This window comes from Salminus brasiliensis, chromosome 7 (assembly GCF_030463535.1).
Source record: "Salminus brasiliensis chromosome 7, fSalBra1.hap2, whole genome shotgun sequence".
NCBI lineage: Eukaryota > Metazoa > Chordata > Actinopteri > Characiformes > Bryconidae > Salminus > Salminus brasiliensis.
This window is the reverse complement of record NC_132884.1, coordinates 21,480,632-21,505,308: the sequence shown is the minus strand read 5'-3', so window position 1 is coordinate 21,505,308 and position 24,677 is coordinate 21,480,632. Positions and strand designations below refer to the sequence as shown.

At 38.9% G+C, this 24,677-nt stretch overlaps 1 protein-coding gene across 1 annotated transcript; it reads right to left on the bottom strand.

The window, feature by feature from the left end:
* Positions 1-613: 613 nt before the first annotated feature.
* On the bottom strand, positions 614-23,480 carry inpp5d (inositol polyphosphate-5-phosphatase D). Its single transcript, XM_072684116.1, has 27 exons — positions 23,112-23,480; positions 22,068-22,131; positions 16,619-16,754; positions 15,738-15,888; positions 13,714-13,854; positions 12,613-12,703; positions 12,378-12,455; positions 12,105-12,182; positions 10,815-10,938; positions 10,232-10,338; positions 9,869-9,971; positions 9,511-9,707; positions 8,682-8,799; positions 8,494-8,590; positions 7,923-8,061; positions 7,162-7,270; positions 6,504-6,592; positions 6,186-6,267; positions 5,995-6,084; positions 5,393-5,503; positions 5,231-5,310; positions 5,025-5,112; positions 4,627-4,773; positions 3,215-3,275; positions 2,839-3,024; positions 2,110-2,591; positions 614-1,325 (listed from the first exon to the last, which is right to left on the bottom strand). The coding sequence occupies exons 1-27, from the start codon at positions 23,249-23,251 to the stop codon at positions 1,276-1,278; spliced, it is 3,339 nt and encodes a 1,112-aa protein (XP_072540217.1). The 5' UTR covers positions 23,252-23,480; the 3' UTR covers positions 614-1,275.
* Positions 23,481-24,677: the final 1,197 nt, after the last annotated feature.

Genomic DNA, 24,677 nt, shown 5'->3' with positions numbered 1-24,677 from the left:
TAGTCATTAGATTTCATAATGCCATTCACACAATCAGTGTCAAACGCCATCTTTGAACCTCCACCATGTTTGACACCTTGGAACCTCCACCATGTTTGACACCTTGGAACCTCCACCATTTTTGACCGTAGGGACTATGTTCCTTTCTTTAAAGGCCTTGTTTCGTTTTCTGCAAATGGTAACAATGATATGATTTCACATAAAGCTCACATCCGTCCACAGAATGTTCTAAAGGTAATACGGTGGCTTCCCCAGGTAAGGTCTGGCTCTTTATCTCTTTATCAACAGTGGGATCATCCTGGGTCTCCTACCAGTTCTTTCTAATTGCGACAGAGCTTACACTGTTGTACGTTGTGGCTGCAGGAAGTTGACTGAAGTTCTTTAGCCAACTTTCCAACAATCCTTAGTTGCAATCATCCGTTTTTTTCCCCATCCACATCCAGGGAGGTTAGCTAGATGTGAATTCTTTACAAAGAGGTACAACAGAAAGTTATAGGCCAATATTTTTTGCCTTGATTGTACTCTGAACTCTCTAAATGCAGTGAATCACTGTTTGGCATTGTGGCATTAGCAGCGGGCTAAAAGACGAATTCAAACACACAGAGGACAAAGGCACATTTGGGATGAGTTTTAATGCAATGTTTAAATGCACAAGAGGTAACCGATGATGAACTGATCGCAAATGGTCAAATTTGGATGTTCTCTTTCTAGCAGTGGTTTATTATAAATGGGTGGTCATGTACAGTACTTTTAAAATGACGTGATATGACCAAATGCTTCTATTATTATTATTATTACTTGGTTCCACTTTAGCACAGAATCAACCCCTCCTTAGAACCACAATGTGGTCCAGCACACCATAGCTAGGAGTGAGTACACAAGAAACTAACCAGGACCAGTAAAGATCAATCATCTACATCAGCACTGAAAAAACTATCCTGAGATTCACAATTACCTCTGGGGTTTTTCTGGACATAATCTTTCTGTCTTCAAACTTCAAAGTGTTGCTTATCCTTAGGCACCATCTATCAACAAAATCCCACAAAATAAAAGCTAAAACAATGGCTGTACATTTACAATATATTCAATCTGACCAAAAAATAAAAAAAAGAGTTTGTGCAAGATCAGAATGGGGTAATATTGGGTAATATTATGTAAGCTAGGTTTCACTGTGCTTCTTTGGTATAATTTGTCTCTTAATTGAAATGATGTCATGTTGTCTGGATGCAGTTGTACAGTAACAGAGAAGCCTTCCTGGAGGAGAGAAATGCAGACTCATTTCAGTGGACGACCCATCTTTGGAAGCTGTGGTGTCTCATGATGCACTGGAAATGGAGAGAAATGAGAGAAATTGTTATTATAATAATAATAATAATTATTATTATTATTTAATTAATTCAGTTCAGAGAGCTGCATGGGTAGTTATGTGTGTCTACATGCCAGCAGTGCATTTGTTGGGAACACGTTCTTTTAGAGTCTCTTCAATTCGAGGTACCAAGTAAGTGTGAGGTACAAACTACTAAATACTAGGTCATTATTTTGGGTAAGTTTCATTACTAATGACACTTAAGTAGTTACATGTCTAATTTAGTGACATTGAAATGCCTGACAAGTTCCAAGTATTAACCATGTAAGATTGTGTAATAATAGTACTAATAGTAATAAAACAATATGAAGTAACAGACCGACAGACAGAAAAACTACACTGCACTGAAAAGCCAAAGTAAATCAGAGTAAAACCTATAAATGGAACCATTAGCACCAACCTGGTTGAGGCTATATTATCACTTGCTGTTGAGCAATAGCAAGTAAACAAGCAAATTTGATTATTTAAAAGACTTTTTAAACGCATTCATTAATATTTACCACTACTGCCATAACAAGCCTAATTATGTAACATACAGACCTTTTCAGTTTAATAGATAATAGAGTTTGGGCGCACCTTGATCTAACAGATTGGAAAAGCATACAGCATAAAATATGGCATGTACAAATGTTTTGGCACATTTTCATAAGCCACAATATTTCTTCTCCAATATGTTAAATTTAGCAAAAAAAAAAAATGTAATTGCGTTCTAAATTATGTAGAAATCATAATTTGCATCCTACCATCCTTCGGCAGTGGCTGGGCAGCTCTTGTAGGCAGCCGTATCTTGGTGGGTAACTCTGCGCAGTCTCTGTAGTCTCTAGACTTAGGCTGAGGCTGGGGCTGAGGGTCCGGCTGGCCAGGGCGGTATTTTACAGGCAGTGGAGGCTTACCAGCTGCTATCATGCCTCCCTCAGAGCGAGAGGGCACCACAGGCTTTTTGGTGTACGAGTGAGGCAGTAGGCTGTTGTTGCTGCTGCTGGGGTTGGAAGCTGGTGAAGTACTCTGAGATTTGCTGTCAGAGCAAGTGAAGGAGCGGTTACGAGGCGTTGGAACAGGAGGAGTGCGGTCAGTGTCGGGATCTGAGGGTTTGGGGAATGCAAAAATTTCTGGAGGAGACAAGTGCTCTTTTCGGAGGTTTTCCTGATCCTTGCCACTTCTTGACTTCCCCATTGAGCCGTAGAGAGGATTGTCAAACATCTCTGCAGGCTGACCATCTTCAGATCTTAAGAGCAAAATAAAATACTTCATCAATTCACAGACAAAACTGGGATGAAGAAGATGGAGGAGAGATACATAAATTCAAAGAAAAAAATACTTAGGTAATATAAAAAGTACAAATATGTGGTACTTGATGAAAATTAAAGGCAATAAAATATAACTCTAGAAAGATGCTGGTCTTCTTGAAATGCAATATTGACTTTTGAAAGGTGAGGCACCATTTAGACTAAATTATGCTTGGATGTACTCACATAGGACTGGAGGCCTTGGTTGTGGGGCTACACACAGAATGGTCATATCCGGCCTTTTTGGGGGAGATGTTGCCAGGACCTCCATCTTTAGCTACATGCCCTGCTCGAGACGACATGTTGCTGCCCTTGAAGCCCAGACCCATATAGCTAGGGTTGCTAATATCAGTGGGTAGCACCATAGCGGACCTGTAGATTGAATAAGAAACACTGTTTGTTTAGTGTCTGTGTAGCGTCTCACAGAATGTTTGAAGCAGGACAGTACTTCTGAACTTCAGGAGCTAAATGTTAGAAGAGTTACAAATTAGAACTCATAAACAGCTACTAGCAATAATCAATCATGTAAATATGAGTTTGTGGAAGTGAAAAAAGGTCTTACTTGATGTAGTCTACTGATTTGCATTTACTGGCACTTGAGTCATCACCAACTTTAATGAAATCTACAGAGAGGAAAACAAACTGGTGTTAAACAAATTAACAAAGCTAACACCTTGACATCCTGAATATAAAGATTCTCTGCCGATCAGATAAAGTGGAAACTTCCCTCCAGATTTGAAACCAAACAACTTGCAGCAGTAGGACAGCAAAAGAATTGGTGGTGGGAACAGTGAAGTACTTCACTAATGCCCCCGAACAACAAGGGCTGCTTAGAGTGAAATAATCTATGGTGAAATATAAACTAGAAAATAGGAAGGCTTTCTACTAGATTTTGGAGCCTGGCTGTGAGGATTTGGTTGCATTCAGTAACAAGAGCATTAGGTCAGGATGTTGGATGATCACCACCCCACCTCATCCCTAAAGTACCAAAAGCACCAAACATCATTACAGAGAACACAGTTCCACTGCTCCACAGCTCAGTGCTGAGGAGGGCTTTATACCCCACATATGTTTGTCTGCACCAGAGAGTCCTATTCTTTTGGCAATTCATCTCTACAGGGACTAGACAAGCTGTGTGTGTGCATTTGCACATCTGTGTCAGCAATGAGTGCAACTTATATTATCATATTGTATTCATTAAAAGGGGTGTCCACAAACATTTCTATGACTAGTGCTGGCAGGATTGGAGTATGAGGACTCACTGTGATGAAAGCCTATATGGGCTGAACAAGTCTGCATATGTAAATGTATGCATTGACCAAAGGTTAATAGTAATTTGCAGAGTAGTATAACTTGAAAAGTGTGGATCCATTTGATCTATGTTTGCTTTTCAGCTAAATACATTGTTGATAGTGAGCTCTCAAAATGTTAATAGGCCTTCCAGTGCTTCATAAAGATTCATTCTACTGTTAGAGAAAGAAAATGTGCAGCTTTTTATATTATGGATTTTTGTTACAATTTATGTTTAATTTAATTAATGGGGTTTGAAATAAAACTCGGAATTTACTCATGTGCTGAATTAAACTGTAAAACTGAGTCGTTCTCATTTACAAATAATATTTTTATTATTATATAATTGTTTTATGTTCATTATATAATTGTCATATATCACTGTTTTATGGAAAGGAATGTATTTTTTACACAGATCCATTTTAGTCACTAACATATAGTTACTTTACCCTTTTTTTGAGGGTAACTTTAAACCAAATGTGCATCGAAAAGAGGAGAATGGCATCTAACTAGTACAGCGTCTTACACTCCTATGCTGTCAGATGCTGGATGTACCTTTTTTTAATGTATTGCTGTTATTCAGTACTTAAGCAATTTTTTGTTTTGAACTTGTAATCAATCTGTTTTTTTTACTTGAGTATGGACTTTGGCCATGGACGTGGTGCTGTATGCCCTTTCACTCACCGTACAGCTTCTCTGTCTGTTTCCCTTCTGAAGTGCGCAGCTGGATACCTCCCGTCAGTGTACCTGTGCGTTCTCCATGATGCGTGAGTGTGACTTCAAACTCTGTATAGGCAATCTCTGCTGACCGCAGAGCAACACAGGTCTCACCTGGAAACAAAACAGACAAGTAAGTCTTTGTGCACCAACAATTTTTTTTTTTTATGGGAAGTTTAATGGGAAGACACTAAGCAAGCCTGGAGTTTCACTTGGGTCTCAAAGCTAAGAGGCAGATATATGCATTTGAATAAGGTAGTCTGTACCCAAATTACTCAAAGGTTACAGCCATGGGCTCCATTAGCATACATTAAAATCATGGCAGTATGAGAAGAATGGTCTGTTCACGTTGCAAACACACCTACCATATGATTCATCACTATCTGCAGACTTTACACTGATGAGAATGTGCTGATCTAGTAAGTATTCTGGGTCTGAAATGATGGGAGTGAGCTGTGAAAAGGTTGAAAAAAATGATTTACTGTGGTGTTCAACCTGATGATATCCATTCATGTGACAGTAAATTATGCAGTGGATTTTCAGATGATCTGAACAATACGCAACAAATTACCTCTACTTGTGTTCCGAATCGGACCTTTATGAAACCGTCTCTGCACTCTTGATTCTCTCCATCAGGGCCCTTTACAAATTCTGTTTAAATAAGGATAAAAATTCAAATAAATAAGCCAATTTATCGGTTCTTTAAAGCAATGTAAAACAGCAGTGCCCTTACTTTCCAAGCAGCTTGAGTGGTACTCGATGAAAAACTTTGTCTTGGATTTAGTCACAAGAGTAGCAACACAGTTCATGAATTTGATAGCTCCCTGAGATTCCTTTGTTGGATCTGAAAGGAAAACAATGTAGTAAATTATCCAAACTCCAGTGCCAGTGTACTTTACTTTGTTTCAGGTTTCCAAGAAGAATGCAGTGAAAACCACAGTGAAAGACATACTGTAGTAACAGCAATGTTGCTAATAAGAGGTTGCTGGTTCAGTATTCCCTATAGTTTGAATTGATCTCTGTATCTAGATCTGATCAAATAAATTGATACATACCGGTAATGTGTGACTAATGTGAAACAGCTAAGCTCTAAGTGAGTGTAAGCCTTCCTTAAATAAATACAATTCTATAAAACTATGGGTTAACACAAGCTGTGATGACAAGATCAAAATCACACACATGACCTCTCAGTAGTCCGATCGTAGATTAGGGTGGAACAATCTTCAAACCCGGAAGCATCCTCAATGCAACAATGTCCCACATATATTGTGTAATAAATGTATAAATTTATATAGAGAGCCATATACCAAGATAATTGGTGGAAAGGTATCCTACCATTTTTTGAAACAAACTGTGAAGTCACACCAACATCAAATGTAGCAAATACAGGTGAGTGGTCACTTGTCATGATGTCGTTGGTGCATCCTGAAAGAGTTTGAAATAATTATTATATTTTAAAAGTGTAAAATGTAAAGCACTATTTTCCAGATAAGAAACCTAAAACACTGATTCTAAAACCTACTAACCATACGAGTGGCAGGTTACATGCACCATGGGATAGGACTTCCTCAGCACACGGTCACACCATGAAGGCAGGTTATATTTGGTCTGTTAACAATGCAAAGACACATGAGGTATGAAGGAAGGCTGGGCCTGTGTGACATTTTACACAAAGTAAGATGTGTAAACCTCAATTTCCTTCACTCATCTTGTGTACAACGTCAATAACTTAAACCTAACAAGAGGTAGAAGCAAGTCCTACCTGACCACAGTCAGTTCATGCATTTATTCATGCATTAAATAGGTAAAACTAAATAGTAATGAGGAAAATAAATGTAATGTACCCCTGTAGCTTTGGCCTTGGTGTAGGCATATTTGTCACGTGTATCTCTTTCAAAACGATAAGTTGGGGGGAACGTGATCTCTTCTTCTTCTGCAGTGGTAAAAGAGAATGAATTAAATCGGCAGGGTAGTAGCAAATACATATAAATAGTAACAAAGAGTTTAATTCCAAATCACACTATAAGTTCTACACATAGATTGTAACAAAAACTTAATTAACACAAGAAAAAAATAATTTTTATTTCTGTAACACTGGTGGGTAATAGTGAATTAATAACTGCATAGAACTGAAACACTGTGCTGTGTCTTGTAGAGTTCAATCTCAACAACCACACTGAAAAACAGACTGAAATGACTTTTAATGCAGTTTGGAACCAAAAGTTCAACCACGTTTATTCATGGGGAGCTTATTTCTTAAAATAGTGTAAATCTTGCGTTATTTTGGTGATGTGGTTGAAGATTAGTAGAATATGCTGATTTAACTTTAAGTCTATATTGTTTACACCTGAATAAAATATTACACAAGATAAAGTATCTTACTTTACTCTCAGCAATAATCATGTTTGTGTAAACCTGTATTTTTGTACGGAGGTGAATCATCTGAATCATCAACTTTTTTTTTAGTATCTAATGGTTAGTGAGGTACAAATGTGCTCTGACCATATTCCAGAAAGATGTTCCCCGAGCCTTTCTCCATGTTCAGCTGGTCTTTGTTCAGCAGTTCCTGATACTGCTGCTGTTTGATCTTCGTCACAATGTTCTCTGCTTCCTGGAAAAAGTCAACAACAGTGCAAAAAGTTGTGTCTTCCTGTCTGCTGATGTCAGTAGCTCAGCGAATAGGGGAACTGCTCTGGGTTTCACACACTGGTCACCCTCTGTGCTCCCTCAACCACAACGGCAACTTTACTGACACACTGTTCACAAATGAAGAGTGATAAGACTCTTCAAAAGAAGACAAAGGGGTTCCTTCTGAAACCTAAAGTAAAATGTGCTTATGTTTTATGTAACATACATTTTAATATAAATCATATCATATACATTTTGAGAATAATATATGAATACAAACATTTTGTTTATTCTCAACAACTATTTTGCTTCGCAAAAGTGAAGCAACACACTCAAACAGTGAGAGAGAACATGGTTACATAATACTAGCATAACGAAACTGGTGTGCATGTATTCTAGATAAATAATGACCTATTTATGGATATGCATTGTAATTTCAGGACAGTAGTCATTACTGATGACACAGTCGAAGGCAAAGCTGTTCCACTGCCACAGACAAATTCTAAAACTTCATCAAACTCTAAATGTCTAAAAGCCATCCCCATGTTTTCTTACAGTGACACTGGCATGCAGCTAGTAAGAATTGAAATGATTACAAATCACAATCTGAAGCAATGAATACAAAGCCATCTTACCATTGTTGGTAAATCAACCCGGTAATTCAGGTCCCCGAGCCAGAAGAGGTGTGTGAACCGATGTGCAATGTCAAAAGGATTAACTTTCTTATCTCCCAGGTTCAGAAAGCGCAGAATATTTATGTAGTTCTGATTCCGCCTGACGAAAGCACAAGCATTGTTTAAGAAAAATGCAGCAAGAAATGTGACTGCTGAATTCTTGTCCAGGTTTTGATCGTCAATGACTTTCAGTTTGTTGTTTCTAGCAGAACTGCACAATTAACTGCATGACTGTCCTCAGTGAACACTGCAACACTGCATTGAGGGCTGCAACAATCAAATAACATTTGATACAACAGTGATGTAATTAGATAGCCTCAGGAACAATGCACCTTTATAATCAACCATTCTTAAGAAGAAATTTTATCTTACAGTTCACTTACGCAGTTTTTATACACAGCAAAAATGATTATCACAATTTTTAAAAGCAATTTATCGCTATCCAACAGTTTTATCGAACAATGCACATTTTGTGCTTATTATGCAGCCTCTTTTTAAACTGTAAGTGGTAGTGTACTTGATCACTGCTTACCTGATCTTCTTTTCACTCCCTGAGGTCAAGTGACTGTTGACAAACCCAAATGAGGTGCCATTAAACATAAAGGAAACCCCCACTGCTCCTTTATTTCCTGAGAAAGCAAACAAAAATAAAGATGCTTTATTTTACATACTATAAATTTTGCTATCAAGATTCTGGCTGTCTTTATTCGTTCTACTGACCTAGAGCATTAGCTATCCCAGTCTTAACACTGTCAGAGAAGATGTGTGAGATGCGGTTTTCATGTTCTGGCTTGGCAAGAACAACAATTCGTATGTTCCACAGCGTCTGAGTGGCTATCTGTGGAGGAAGGAGCAAATGCAATCGAAAGTCTGGATTAACATAACTAAACTACTGCCTTATGCCACATGAAAAGTCTAGAAAAGGCCATAGGTCCTTTTGTTTAAGTTTACCAAGAAATATTTTTTACACAATGATAAGTCCTGAAACCTGTGAGGGCATGTCCCTTATTCAAGTTCAGTCAAGGTACTACAAGGTACTACATGTTGAAAAGAAACAAAAATATGTCAAACGTACCCAAACCTAACCTTTACCAGGGGTGTACATGTTATAATGCACAAAGCAGAGGTGACAGTAACAGTACACAGTGTCCTGGTTTGGTTCTAACTGCATTCCGCTACACTTTACACATAGGAGGCCGTATATTCTCCGTATAACTGCACAGAGCGAACCTTAATGTCCATCCCGTGATGGTTTGTGGCAAATACACATACTGTTACATCCATTATTACTAAATGAAAATTAGTTGGTCCCTAATACATGCACATATAGTATGGAGGCATACAGAAGAGACATGTAAAATTAATTTGAGCTTATATACAGAATGAGAAATTTCCATGCATAGGTGTGAAAAAATATTAATGCTACTACTACAATTATTATCATTATTATTATTATTATTATTACTAATAACAATAATAATTAGCAAAACCCAAAATTGTAACATGAGGACAAATACAAAACTGAGCAGTAAATATAACAAATCTGCACCGGTTTAAAGCTGATGTTGGTGATGTCCCTGAGAGTGGATCGCACTATATCTATCCATTCCTTCTCTCCCAGTGGGTCCTCCTGTGTTCCAATAACGTAGATGTCGTGAGGGATGTGATTGGCCGTGTCGTCGCGGGTCTTCCCTTGACCCTTGGATTGAAACCAAGATGAAATGTTGTGGGGTGGGTTGGCATTTCCTGTGCAGAGGAGCAATGAACAGTTCAGTTAGAAATCAATGTCTATCAACTGAGCATATTATGTCCTTGATATGACATTAGAAAAAGATGTTGGAGTAGTAGCTTGGACTGGAGAATGAGGTTGAGAATTCTGTATTGAGGGATGATGATGACGGCCTTACCCATGTTCCACGTGCCAACAAAGATGGTGATCATATCTGGCTCTGGTTTGCCTGAGTGTTTGTTTTTCATCTGCTGAAGTAACTGACAGAAGCCTTCTCTCTTCTGGAATATTGATATATCATCCGCACACATGGAAACACACACACACACACACACACACACACATATTTAATTCATCATGCAGTCATTCTTCTAAACCAATAAAACTGGTGACTCAAACCCTTTCATATTCAATACAGAAACATACAAGTGCAATTATGCACTTGTACTCAATGCAAGTATGCAAATTTTCTCACAGTCTTACTCATTCTTAGATTTTAGATTTTGACTTTAAAAGCAAAGCGTTAGAAGTAGAACTTCACCTTTGTGTCATTAAAGACAAACTCTTTGCGCTGAGTCTTCTCCTTTTCCGTCTCTGCCACTATCACCAGTTTGGTTTGTATTTTCTGGGACTTCACCAACTGCAGGACTGCAAAGAATCTTTCCATGAATCACTGATTATGGGCATGTTTATTCACATGAATACCAGTAATTACAGTATATAACATACAATATACACTATTATTATTTTTATCATTATTTTTTATGAAATCAAATCAGTAAGAATGGTTTGGCTCAATAGAAATGCACCAAGTCAGAACTTTACACAGTGGTGGTGATAGGAACCATACAATGACAAGATTAATGCTTCTAAAAGCTCCCTAACAGAAAACTAATTAGCTAAATGGTTACTAATATCCTAATATACTAATACACCAGACATTGTTGTGGTAGTTCTGAGGTTTTGGCCTAAAAGGTAAAAGGTGTGGCAAAAGTGGCAAACGATGGCAAAAGAATCCCCTTACCATCATCAACGATGAGGCACAGTATCTGAATGAGCTCACTACTTTTAGTTGTACCTTCAGGCTATAAATCCACTAAAATGTTTTATGGTGGAGAACGTACTTTTATTGTGCACAAAGTATTTGTCCTCTGGACCGTCTTTGGACTTCTTAAAGTAAACCTTCCCACTTTCCACGTCAACCTTTAGGAACATCTTGTTTGAAATGCTAATGGAGTCTAATTTCACCTGTTGGCACAGATCAAAAAACATCAAAAACTCTACATTGGAAAGGTGCCACAACGTTCACAACCATGCAGATGCAACGTCATAATATCTTGCAAGTAAAACATGACTCTTTTTTATTTGCATATGGCTTGAGAATCAAACTACTGGAACACTGTTCACAATTTCAGAGCAGAAACACAATGCGGAAGAGAGCAGGTAGACAGGTATATATATATAAATAACAATAACAAAATAATACATTGTAAAAAAAAAATAATAATTGCTACCCTGTTATCCTTACAAACCAGCAATTTAACAATATTATCCAGTTATTCAGCTCTAAAGCAGCTGTGAAATGAAAGCATTGTGACACAGGAGCAATGTGGCATGGAGCTGGTGTAGCGGTAGCGTGTGACAGTAGCTAGTGGCAATTCTTTGGTGATTCAGAGTAGTCAGAGTTATTTCAGTTTTGATTATACACTCAGTCAGTGAAGAGAGGGTTAAATTCCCAGTGTTAAACATAACTCTGAAAGTGTTAAATTAACACTGAACAGTGTCAGGTCCTGATTACCTCCCAGAGTGTTAATGGATTAGCTCCACCCTTCTCTTGCTGTGTAGCCCTGGAGGGGTGTGTTTAAGAGGTCTATAAAAGTTTTTATATCTGTAAGTGCCACCATTTAGAAGACATGTGGTGTGAGCAATGTTCTCAAGCTACTTGGAGGGTGGGCTTAACTGTAAGAGTCAGGCTGTTTTAGGAGTTAATGACTCCTTCAGTTCTTTACTTGACATAAAAGCTCCAGTTTGGAATATATCTTCAATGTGTTCTTCATATGTGATTGAAGAAATGCTACAATACAAATGTATTGTATTACATTATATTGTTAAAATGTAGAGGTGTTTTCTGCAGAGTTCAAAAAATGCACTAAAAAAGGTCATTTTGTAACACTGCACAGGAAAATGTTATGTAATAACACAGCACTATAAAAGTACTAAATTACAGTTATATCCTATATTTATATATATATATTTTTACAACAGTAGGATACCGTTAATTTAACAGTTACTACCTGGCAACCCTACTGCCAGTTACTCACCATGATTTTACAGTAAATTTTGTTTTTACAGTGTTGGTGTACCCCTGATTACTAATATTGTACAGCTAGTAGAGTACGTGCTGTGTCTCTTACCTCAAAGGTTACAGGTGGTATAAGTGACTTCCTGTGGCCCCCATCATAACCAACAGATTCAAATACCGCATTTTTGGTCTGTGAATAAGAACAGATAGTAGATGTAATTGTTATAAATAAGTATGTACATAATAATAATAATATGATTAAATGTTGTGGGGGATTCTTCTTACAATAATAATTTTCATATCAAGGTCACAGTTATAAAGTATACAACAGCTCTGACAACAACACCAAAAAGAATGAAGAAGAAGAGTCATACTAAAGTCATACCTTGTCCTCTATTGAATATATAAGCTTGGTTAGCTGCTCCAGCCTAAAAGCCACAGACTGGCTGGAATCAACAGACAGCTAAAATAATAATAATAAAAAAACAATCTGACATAAAGAATTATCTGCCTTTTTAATACAACATAATATTACAAACAAATATCTGCACACATGTACATGTGTTTTATTTTTAAAGAAAACAACCAATGAAAAAACTCCATGTGGCATGATCACTGACCTGTCCCTTGAGTCTCCCACCTCCAGGGGACTGAGGCTGATCTACAAGTTTCTGTATGGCCTCCAGAGTTGGGAGCGTATGAGAAATCTCACTAGAAAAAGTACAAATGTTAGAAAGTAGAGTCCAGGTAATGTCCAAATGAGAATTCACAGTGGGTCATGCTGTACTTCATGCACACGCTACACTGCCACCACCCTTGCCTAAACCACGCAGAACATTTCCTGTAGTCAGAGTGCATTTGACACAGAAAAAATCATGCTTTCTTTTTCAGTTCATATGTGAAAATGGCTTCAGATGACCAGTGCTGGTTCTTCCATTAAAGAAACCCACACAATATGTCTAACCTGCTGAAAGGACACCCATCAAATCATATATTTAAAAATATATATATTAGAAAGTAAAAGCTACAGAGCGCATTGCTTCCAAATATGCAATTGTGATGTTCACAAATCAGGAATAAGACCAATGGCCTATTGCAATTAGAGCTGACATGGTAGCAGCAGACATGACAGGATGGCTTATGAATCCTGACCTCATTAAAGTGTGAGTGAGTGATCAGATGATCAGAGTGCTAGATGACCACCATGGAAGGAAGAACACTCCTTATGTAAAGCACTATGCATCTCATGAATTCTACACCTCACATAATGCACTATATGAAGCCATGTCTGTTTCAGCAATGGATATACAGCGCACGATTCAGTAATAATGCATTATGTGTGTGTAGAAGTCCTATTTTCTTCGCCTAAGTGGCACACTATATAGAAAATAGGGGGCAAATTTAGCTACAGAGATATCTAACTACCTAGGAAACTACTACTAAAGTGTTGTTAGAATACATTGTGTGGTTGTGAGAGTAAAAGGCCATCATGAGCATTAGTAAGTAATTATAAGTCTAAGGATAAAAAAACAGTAAATAAATAAAACAGAAGAACTACACTGTACATAAGTTACAGTAAATGCTTGAAAGGGGAATTATAGTATGAAAGTTGTAATGTTTCTTTTGTAGAGGATGTAGATGTGGTTTAGGTGAGGGGGAGCCCCAAGTCAGGTTTCGCTTAGGGTCCTGGAAGGGCTTTGACTGACAGTGCAGGTTAGTACCTGTTGAGGCTCTTGCAGATGGTGACGATGAGTTTTTTCAGGTTGGGGAGGGTGGGGTTTCCATTCTGAACATGATCGGCATCAAGACCCACAGCTGAGCAGAAGTAATCCTGGATTGCCTTTTGATGATCTTCGCAAAGGCTGCAAGATATCAAGCAGCTCAGTCAGCTCTGATTAGTACAAACTGTCCAATACCATGGAAATTCAAAGTGTGTATTTGCTAAAACTGCAAAACATACCATACAGTACATACAGTTCATATATGCATAGAATACTACATAAAGAGTCTGGTTTAAATGTAGTGTTTTTGCAATGTCAACAACAGTTAAGCCTGCCTATTTACAAAATCTTGAGGCTTTCTGCTCAAGCCTTATATAAACTAGAGGCAATTTCAAATTTGTAATAGCAAACATTTACAGATATTGAAATTGATCTGCAGTGGTCAAAATATAAAGAAAACCACAAAAAAAATGAATTCATTTTTCTGAATATTATTTTAAAATCTAGATTTTAAAGACTTTAAACTGAAGCCTTTATGTCCCTCAAGACTTTGTTTGCTGTTGAATCTCGTGTCACCATGGGTCTACTTTCACCAGGCAAAATGTGGAGTTGATTCCTCCTACTGCTTTAAAGTTTTTCTAGCTGGAGTAGACCTTGAACAGTCAGATTATCCAAGTGTCCCTTTAGAGTCTCCAAAGTCCCCCAATCTCTCCATCATAAAAATAGCTCATTTTACTGCAGAAAAGTGCTTGTGTATATTATTATGCACTTGATGGCAACATGCCACACTGTATTTCTTTAACTTAAATCATCCACCAGTTTTATTTTGATTGGTTTATTTTGACTGTATCACTACTAAATAAGAGTAAAGAGGCAGGAGGGTCTAATTTCACCTCTGCTTGTTTGATCTAGTCAGGTTTTGTTATTCTAGCTTTCACAGCTCTCACCGCTGTCCGACTCCAGCAAACCCTCGGCTTCACTTTTCCGTTCCAACTCTGCCAAAACCTTTACAACCCCATAAAATACTTTCCTATTTGATCTCTGAGTTTCTTTTAAAGCCATTTTTATTTATTATTGTGGCCAAATAAATGAGGGGCGTTTTTCTTCGCGGTGAGAGTTTAGGCGTCGCGCTGGAACAGAGCGCGTGTTCCTGAGGAAAGCTTCCTGTTACCTCCCGCCTACTCGGTTGCGCATCATCATAAACTTGGCGCCTGATTGGTCTACAGACTTGATTGGCGTGTCGTTGGAAATATGGGATCATATTATTTTATTATTATTATTATTATTATTATTATTATTCGTTGTATTTTATTTTAAACTGTTTTAAACAGCACTTTTTACACGAAAGGATTAAAAGAAAAACCTTTAAAAAGTACAAATTTTGTACTACGCGTTGAAGGGGACAAGCTAAGGTAAGCAGTGGTGTGAAGTGTTCGTGTGTGAGGCGTGTCTGTGGGTGGTGGCGGCCATTGCGCCTGAGTGACGGATTCCGTAAGAAAAATATCTCACGTTTGGAAAAACTTTTTCTTTTGATTGTAATTCAGTAGCCGTACATGTGAACGATCGTAATCCTGAGAGTCTGCCCGATCGATCGGTATGTGATTAGCTATGTCCACAGTGGCTAAAATGGCTTTATGAAAAATATGAACATGCATACTGTCCCTAGCTAACATTTTTTCATAAAAGTTTTCGGGGCAAGGTAAATATATATTTTCTAAAAAATAACTAAATATAAAATGGCAAAATCAATGAAAATCAGAGATTATAAGCTTTAATATGGTATCTTGGTTGCTCATATTGGACCTGTAATGCTTCAGATATACTGCTAGATATAGATATGCTAGAGGTCATGAATATACAGACCAGAATATTTCAGCCCAGACTGCTTTCTGTATCAGAGCAACAGTTTTTAAACACAAAAATGGTCCGTAAAAGTAAATCAGGACTGTTTTTGGTACATAAACCCACACACAGATCATCACTAGATATATACGTTATACATATGATATGAAGTCAGTTAGTACTGTGACATGTCGGCATGCTGCAGTCGCTGATGGTAAGTATCCACGATGCTTGGGTGGGTTGGCTCCAGTGCCCTGCCAGAGTCAGCATGGCAATCTCTACTGTCATTGCCGGGAAAATTCCTGGGAGGAAGCGGTGGGACACTGAATGGCTCTGTGGGAATAAAATATTAAGAGAACTATAAGCATAAACAATGCAGGATGTGAAACCAACTGTGCGATGCAGATAGTCTACCAGTGGTTATGCGCTCAGTAAGTTTTACATTCACACATACATGCACATATAACCAGGAAATGTAACCCTAATGTGGCACAAATCTTCATCATAAAACTCATGTCTGTAACTGTGTGTTTTTATGCACAGTTTCCTTACCGTGCATCGCATCATCATGTCTTAGCTCTGCCCTCTAAGGACATGCAGACATTGCAGGAGATCCATGCATCCATAACATGGAAGGAACCCAGTGGCAAACATATGTGTCAAATGAATTGTCCTTGACTGCTTAATCAACACGTGATTGAGGCTAGACAAGATTTTGCCTCATTGACTGTCCTTCCACACAGGCATATTTACAGAAATTCTAACTGTTATTTATCTTATATGCCCAAATCTTAAGGTGTGCTATTCCACAACTACATTCATACAACACTACAAATTATCAGTTAATATCAGGTCATAACAAAATCAAAATCAAAGTGTGGAACGGGTCCCGGTTCCTTTGAGTTTAGGAGGTTAAAGAACAGATGCATCCCTAACATTATGGCAGATCATGATTACTATCCAAGTCATGAGCTGGAGGACATTGAAGCGAATACTTGAGGAGGCATAAGTTAGTAATAATAAATCCTGTGTCTTGCAAAAGAAACCATGGCCTGTCTCCTACCTGGTTCCTCCTCTGGTTCCTCCTCCTTCTGAACTGGATACTGCAGGTGTGTGACTAAACCCATGTTTTCTTTATAGTACGCTTCCACCAGGTCTGAGAGAACCGTGAAGAACCGAATAGGAACACCTTCAGATGCCTAGCAACAAAACAGAAGGACAGTGAATGCTTTACACGGCACATGCTGAACACATACTCTCATACAAACGCATGGAAACAGCCCTGAAAGAAGAACTGCCTTAGTTCACTCAGGGCCCAACTCTAGCACTCACTCCCATGATCAGTCTTTCTGTCTGTAGCTCAGAATAATCGAGGCTCACAGTTTTATTCCCTGAAAGCTCTCACGTGTAAAAACATTCAAACAGAACTGCTCCCTCAGTCTTTTAACCCAGGAGTTTTCATGGACTTTGGATTATAAGCAGTAAGTCTCCTGAGCAGCTTTAGCCCCATTTTATACCTATAAGCAAATGTTCTGTGTTGGTTAACTGCTAGGGAGGTTTTGAGCTGAATGCCAGAAAAGGTGCTGCAGTTTATAAGATTATGTAGTGAATAAAACTCACAAAACAAATTAAACAAACAGCAAAAATAACCTGAATCCAAAACCTCTGTTGTAGGTTGTCTATCAAAGACTCTCGTACCAACCCTGTTTACCCGCCATCACTTATATGTCTATGTCTACTTATATATGTCTGAATGTTTGTGGACACTGCTTCTAATGAATGTATTTAGCTACTTTAAGTTGCACCCATTGCTAACACAGATGCACACTAATTCACACTCTTTAAAGCAGATAAACATGAACCTATTAGCACCATGCCTGATGCCAGGCATGGGCTAGAGGGGTATAAAGCCCCCCAGCATTGAGCTGTGGAGCAGTGGAACTGTGTTCTCTGGAATAATGGTGCTCAATCCAATACTTCTGGAATGAATTTGGAGTGGTGATAATCCAACATCCTGACCTTACAAGTCACTGAATGCAATCAAATCCTCACAACAATGCTCCAAAATCTAGTAGAAAGCCTTGCTTGGAAAGTAGAGACAGTTACTCCAACAAAAGCAGGATAAACTCTTAAAAATCCAATGAATCAGCAGGTGTCCCAATACTTTTGTCCATATAGTGTATGTTATGCTATATTTATGTGTTCACTCCATTCTGTGAATACACTGTGAACAGAATCTCGTATACTTTGGTGTTTATCTGCACACTTGTGACCAGCAGCACAATTTATACTTGTGAGACATTTGTTGCCGTAATCGATACCAATATTATTATTTTTAATGAATTACTTTTGGGTCATTTTTGGCTCCTGTCATAGACTCATCATCAACTCCATTCAACACTACCATTTTAAAAAGATTACTAGCGGCTGTAGTCTGACCGAGTTTGACTCCGTTATGAAAGAGGTCTCTGAAAGTTTCCAAACACCCAAGGCATCAAACGAATGGAAGTGCTTAAAATTAGCATGAAACACAAAGGTGGTTTTACAATGAGTGTCGATGGTCTACTACAGCAGCACTTGCACGATGTGCAACGATCACCTGAGGAGAAAACACAGGCGCTGTTCTGGGCAATGGGCCTTGAGAAACAGCAAAACTAGTCTTGTCTGGTCATATATAGTAACCATTAGTAAGAAAGCTTTTTAAACTTGTCCTTTTAGTTGCAAAATACACCCATTACACACATGTCTGCCTGCCACCCTAGAGATTTCTTTCAATAAGAGAATTAAAGTAAATGTTAAGGCTAATCTGGGCTTCTTCATTGACTGACGGTGCCAGTGTGTGTGTTCATGTGCTTTGGGCTCGATGGAACCTTAATTAATTATTTTATTTCTGCCATTATTATTTTAAATAGACTTCCTTGTGAAGGGAATGCCACAGATCACTTCTACATATATGTATTTATAGGTTTTGTTGGATTTGACAGTTTAAACCTACAGTTCTGCACTTTAATATAGAAACATTTTGTTTCCTGTATGTCATATATCCTTCATAATAAAAGGAACTTAATAAATAACATGCTCACTTGAAATGAATGGTTTAAATAAACTGACAAATTATATAGTTATATTGGCAGACAAATAGTCATTAGTGGCAGCCTTACTTACTGTACTGCAAGAATATTCATAACCTCTATGCAATTGTGATACTAAATGTATAACACATGTCTGAATCTCATTATACTGTACACCTATCCCATAACTGTGGATAACTGTGAGATCTCTGTCTGGCGGCAGAGAGAGAAACATGTACCCCTACTATATTGAATTATATTGAAATGCAATAAAACTGAATTGAATAATGGACAATTAAATGAGACACTAAATCTTTAACTTGAAAAAGAAATGTGTAATCTGTTTTCTACTAAAGTTTGGGGTTACAATATGCAAAGGTAACTAAGTAAAAAAAATAGCAGCTTCGGGAGCTTAAAATAAAGACACAGAGGAAATAACACTCCTAACGACCATCCAGACCTCAATATCATTAAATGTGTTTGAGACTACTTGGTAGTGAGAAGCACCAAATGCACCAACGTCTAAGACTGAGTCTAAGGAGGTGTGGCAAAACATCTCTTCAGACCTACTGAAAAAAGCTTCTTTAAGTCCTACCAGCAGTGAAAATCATAGATTCATTCATATAGAATCAATTTTAAAAGGTACTTAAAAAAAAACTATATATAAATATGAAAGTTGTGCTTGCATGTGAAGAACAGTTTACCCAGTTAATGAAGCATTTATGCATTCATTTATGGATTCTGTGAGCTTTAATGGTCGCACCCTTGTAGAAACCCCTGTATTGAGGGTGTGCATTACTGTAAATACAGTAGATCTGCTAATCAGCAGGACAGCCACCAACAGCAAAGTGTTTTAGTTAGTTTCAGCTTTTTTTTTTTTATCGCTTTGACCTATGGTGTATCACTAATCTTAAGGCGGCGTCCATCTTGGTGGCCCCAATCGCAACATGGCTGCCAGGAGTAGCTAGAGCGGCGCTTGTGTTTGAGAATGCCACCCACATGCTTTTCGCATATTTCACTGTGTCACCCAAATAAGCACAACCTTCTTCCTTTTTTTTTTTTTTAAATCAACTCTAATGAGATATGAAAACTTGCATTTCAGAAACTTTCCATCCAGGGCCCAGCACAAGAGGAACCCTGTGGCTTGCCTTACGCCCACGCTAAAGGATAATTTAGAACAGGGGCTGTGCTTCACTGCGGGCTGAAAGAGGAAGAAGTGTGATGCACAGAGATATTAAAGGGCTTTCTTCAGTTTTACAGATGACTGAGTGTCTACCGTATCGAACACCAGTTTCTACAATGGTGCATGTTCTTCAAAGCACTGTAGGGAAAAGCCGTACACGTTTGAATTGAGAAGCCATTCATTAGATCTCTTCCTTGTTGTGGTGTGTTAGCATCTGCTTAGCAGCTGGCCAGTGCAGCACCAAGTTTGAGTTTGAATAAAAACACCAAGTGGTGTTGCAGCTGCAATAGCACGCTGTAAGTCTGGTGCCTGTACTGCAGAGAGGAGAATAGGTGCTGTACTAAAGAGACAAGACACCCACACGCTAGTCGCAAGAGAGTCCACAGCAGCTGAACTGACAACTGTCGCGAAGAAAAGAAAAAAAAAACGCACAGCTTTGGCCAAACCGTTAATGATTGGAAGGTCACTGGTTATCCAGTGCCACTTGCTGTCAAACTGCACTTAGTGTTTTAACAAGCTCTGTTGAAAAAGAGCCAGTGGCCATTATTTTCATATGCAATGGGCCTGTACTAAAAATACACACTTGTTTACCGCCAATAAATCAGTTTCCACACTCATATTTTTCAAATGAAATTTTTTACCTAATTAATTACCATCATTCATCCAAATTTACTTTACTTTAGGCACTATTTGATTAAGCAGTATTACAGTAGGCAATCCAGGGAGACAATAGACAATGCATCTCAGCCTCTTTATTTGTCATACATGTCTTTTCCACCTTTGAATTGCCAGGAAACTTGGAATCAGCTGTCTGCAAACGTTTGGGCACCCCTGTTCAAATTACATGTCTTGTGGAAATATGTAAACATTCTTTTGAAGAATTTCTGCAAATTGTCACATAGAAATTGTAATTTATTCGCTGATTTTAACATTATCTTAATTTTTGCTGATTTTTTCGGAATCAGGCAATTGTTCATTACATTATGTCAAAGTTTCATCATAAACAGAAAGAGCAATTCTTCGAAATGACTCTGAATAAAATCTTTTTACATTGACTTCCATTGAAGTTAAGAAGATTGTTCTCATGTTAAGTTGCTGTTGTTTTGGAGAAACAAGGTTTGTGTGTGACAGCGACAGTCAAAATTCAAATTAAATCAAATTTATTTGTATAGTGCTTTTTACCACTGCTGTTGTCACAAAGCAGCTTTACATAAATCAGCAAGAGGACAGGAGATCAACAAAACCTAAAAACCTGATCCCCCTGTGAGCAAACTAAAGGCGACAGCGGCAAGGAAAAATTTCCTCCAAGCTGGAGGAAGAAACCTTGGGAGCAACCAAGACTCAAAAGAGGGACCCATCCTCCTCTGGTGAGAACTATTTATATACGATTGATAAAAAGTCACCGTTCCACCTCATACACTACTGCTCAGGTGTGCTGATATAATCACAATATAATCAGCCACTAACAGCAAAGTGTTGTTTCAACTTTTTTTTTTTCAAAATAATCGTAATATAATAACAAAAATCATATAGCAATTATTTTTAACAACCAAAGTGGAGTCGTGAAACATGCCTGAAGCCCCTCCTCCTCCCAACCTTACGTCCTATAAATTCTATGTCTATGTTGTTCACACGCCCACGACAAAGTTTCTGCAACCCACCACCACCCTGTCGCCTCCCTTTAACTTCCTGTCATATCTCTCATTTCTGGCTCCACTTATCGGAGGGGGACACCCGAACTCCACTCCAACCCAAAGTTTCTCAGAGTTCTCCTCCCTCTCTAACAGTCTCTTCCCAAATTATCATATGCTGATGGCACGGCCCAAATTCACAAAAAAGAAATCTAGTCGGGTTATGTGCATGGATGCAAGCCAAGTCAATCTGCAGCTGACAATTCTGTCAAACTTTTTCCAGTTACTGAAGCAGAAATGAGTTAACTGTGGTCTGAACTGAACGGCAATGTTATTTTCAACAGAAAATGTCATTCAATATGCTAAGATATTGACTCACAGCATTTTGTATAGTGCTATGATTCAGAACATTCTCAGGTCAACATGATCATCATGTCCCATAACTGAAAACGTAAGTGAGAAATCTCATCAGAGCAGGTAGGCCTAAGGTGAGAACCGAGACGAATGATTCATCAGCCTTTTATTCATATTCCTACAATCTTCCAGGCAGCTCCATTTAGAGATACAGTAAAGTTTATTTTTAAATCGCTGGGGCGACGTCCCTCTGCGCCTCTGTTGTTCTCTTACCTGCACGGACAGTTTTTTCTCTTCATTGGGTAGTATTCTGTAGGTGTAGACGCAGTTCTGGTACCTGCATACGAACCAAACGTTTAAGTATACGTTATTGCACATAGGCTCACAGATAATAAGAGCCAAAAAATTAAATGTATTCATAGTCAGTCAACTGGATCTGTAACATGGACGTCCATTGATTTTCTATTTGGGTTTGAAGGCTGAAAGACACTTCTTTATGGTTCTAACAGTACCGTACCGTAACCAACTCTTTGCAGTTCAGCCACCAACCACTATATTTATAAATAGTCATTTGATATTTCAGCGTAGTAAAGAGTCGTCTTGTCACTTTCCCTGTTAGAGCTAAGCTGCAGCTCAGACGAGTTCAGATCTCCTGTCTGTTTGCTAGTTTCTATTAGTAGATAACGTTTGCAGAACACATTTAACACATTGTGCAGCACATTTTATATTTACTGTACATGCAAAGGTAGTGTCTTTACATGTACAGAAAGCTACTTTACAGAAAGTCTTGCATGCATGGAGTATTTTATTGTAGTATTCAGTTAATGGACATTGATCGGTATAAAAGAACAGGGTGCTTGCTTCAGTGAGTTGCAAAGGTTTTTTTGCTGATTGCCAGCAGATGCACATCATTTTATTAGCATCTCCCCTTGTGGGGTCTTGAGTCAACTGAATGTGCATCACTTCTTGAGAACCACAGCTATGCTTTCCATGTAAAAGCACCGAAATCCCCTATGGGGTGATCAGTGCTACCAGCAGCTGACAGCTAGCTTTGAGTTCCTGATTCGAACCCAGCTGGTGGACAAGAACTACAAAATGCAGCTCTGGTTAACAGTTAATGTTGTTATGCCCCAATTTACATAACTGACAGGGCATGCAAAGAGCCGAGGCTTCAACATCAATGGCCTTGCTGTCTTACCCATTACAACAACACTGAACATGTCTACAACCACAGGCTCTTAACCGGTCAGCACTGTCATACGTCCAGCAGGTCCAGCTTTTAGTTTTGGCTGTAATTGGAGCGACTGGAGTACTCACAGCACGCAGAGGGCATAAGCTCCTTGTATGGACTCGCTGTCTCTGAGGAGGAAGCTGCCATCCTTGGCTGCCTTGGACAGCAGGTCCTCGGCCGTGGAGCGGGTGATATTGCCATGGTGCCACGGCTGGTGGGATGACATCCTGTCCGCCGATCGCTTCCTGTACAACTCGCTCTGCGGACCACCACCTGATCACTGGTGTTTAGGCTTCAGGAGCCGATCAGCAGGACACCAGACCGCACTCAGTGTCCCTTCAAGGCCCGTGTCATGGCGCTGTTTGTGTCAGAATGCTGCTCCTTCTCTCTCTCACTGTTGCTCACTCTCTCTGTCTCTCTTCCTGTTAAAGGCGAAAGCTGCAAAAAGGAAGCTGCCACAAACGCAAGGGTGAACTTCCTCATTCTGCATACACAAGTCAGAGAGAGAGAGAGAGAGAGAGAGAGAGCAAGAGAGACAGAGAGAGACAGAGAGAAAGGCCAGAGAGCTGCTGGCTGCTTTACACAGCCACACCATAGCCGAAGCATGAAAAGCGTACAGGTACTTGTCTACACACTGATAGAGTGAGGAGTCATGGAGTCAAGTTTCTACATTAAAAAGATGCAGCTCTGATGTCCAGATGTTTGCAGTGTTGGGAGCATGAACATATTTAGCACACACTGCAGCACATTTCATATTTACTCTACATGCAAAAGACATTCACCCAAATACAAGTGCCTTTTGCATATGTCAACACAGGCCCGGTCTACAAAGAGACTCCAGTAACTACATTCATCCATGGAGAACTTACTTAACTAATTAAAACTGCATGTCTGCAGAATGTTCAAAGGTACTGATCCTATGTTAGTAAGTAAGTACACTATATGCAAAAGGAACCCACTAAACATAACTGTCCTTTACACATATTTACCATATATTTGACTCCAGAAAGACAGAAGAAACCTCCCTCGTTCATACTATGGAGGCATGCTAGCAAACATTGGTAGGTAAACCAGCATAACATAAAGCGGTTTGCAAATAGGTAAATACATGCACTCATCTGGCCTCCAGAGGGAAGGTCCTTGCACACTCACAAGCATCAGCACTGTGCCAGAGTTTAGCTGGGTGTTCACATGCACACACAGCTCACACATTGGCGTGCCAGTTCACAAGGACGTGGTTAGACCCATCACCTTCAAAAAGGATGAATGCATCTATCTATGCACTGCCGTGGAAAGAGGGATGTAAATGCAGTAGAAGGAGCAGAGCAGCACCCATTTTTTAAAAATCACACAGTACCAGCCCTTCAAAACTCAAAAGCTTCTCTTTTTCTGGCTGCCTGGCTGAGATGGTCTTGTGCAATCTTAAGTAACAGCAGGTTGTGTGTGTGTGTGTGTGTGTGTGTGTGTGTGAATGTGTGTGTGTATGCACAGATATACATATACACACCCTTGCATTTTATAATAAAGCTCATCTCGTACCTCATTTCCCTCTCTCTCTCTCTCTCTCTCCCTTTCTCTTGCATTCTCTCTCTCTCTCTCTCTCCCAGAGAGGATGCCTTGATATGTCTCAGGCAACAGAGAGGAAATCTTGC

Excerpts from the sequence above, each read along its gene's own strand:
- inpp5d (XM_072684116.1), bottom strand. The coding sequence starts at position 23,251 with ATGTCATCCCACCAGCCGTGGCACCATGGCAATATCACCCGCTCCACG. Across the intron at positions 12,456-12,612 it reads GTGGGAGACTCAAGGGACAG|CTGTCTGTTGATTCCAGCCA; the intron begins GTCAGTGATCAT and ends TTATTATTTTAG. Across the intron at positions 5,311-5,392 it reads CCACTCAAGCTGCTTGGAAA|AATTTGTAAAGGGCCCTGAT; the intron begins GTAAGGGCACTG and ends TTATTTAAACAG.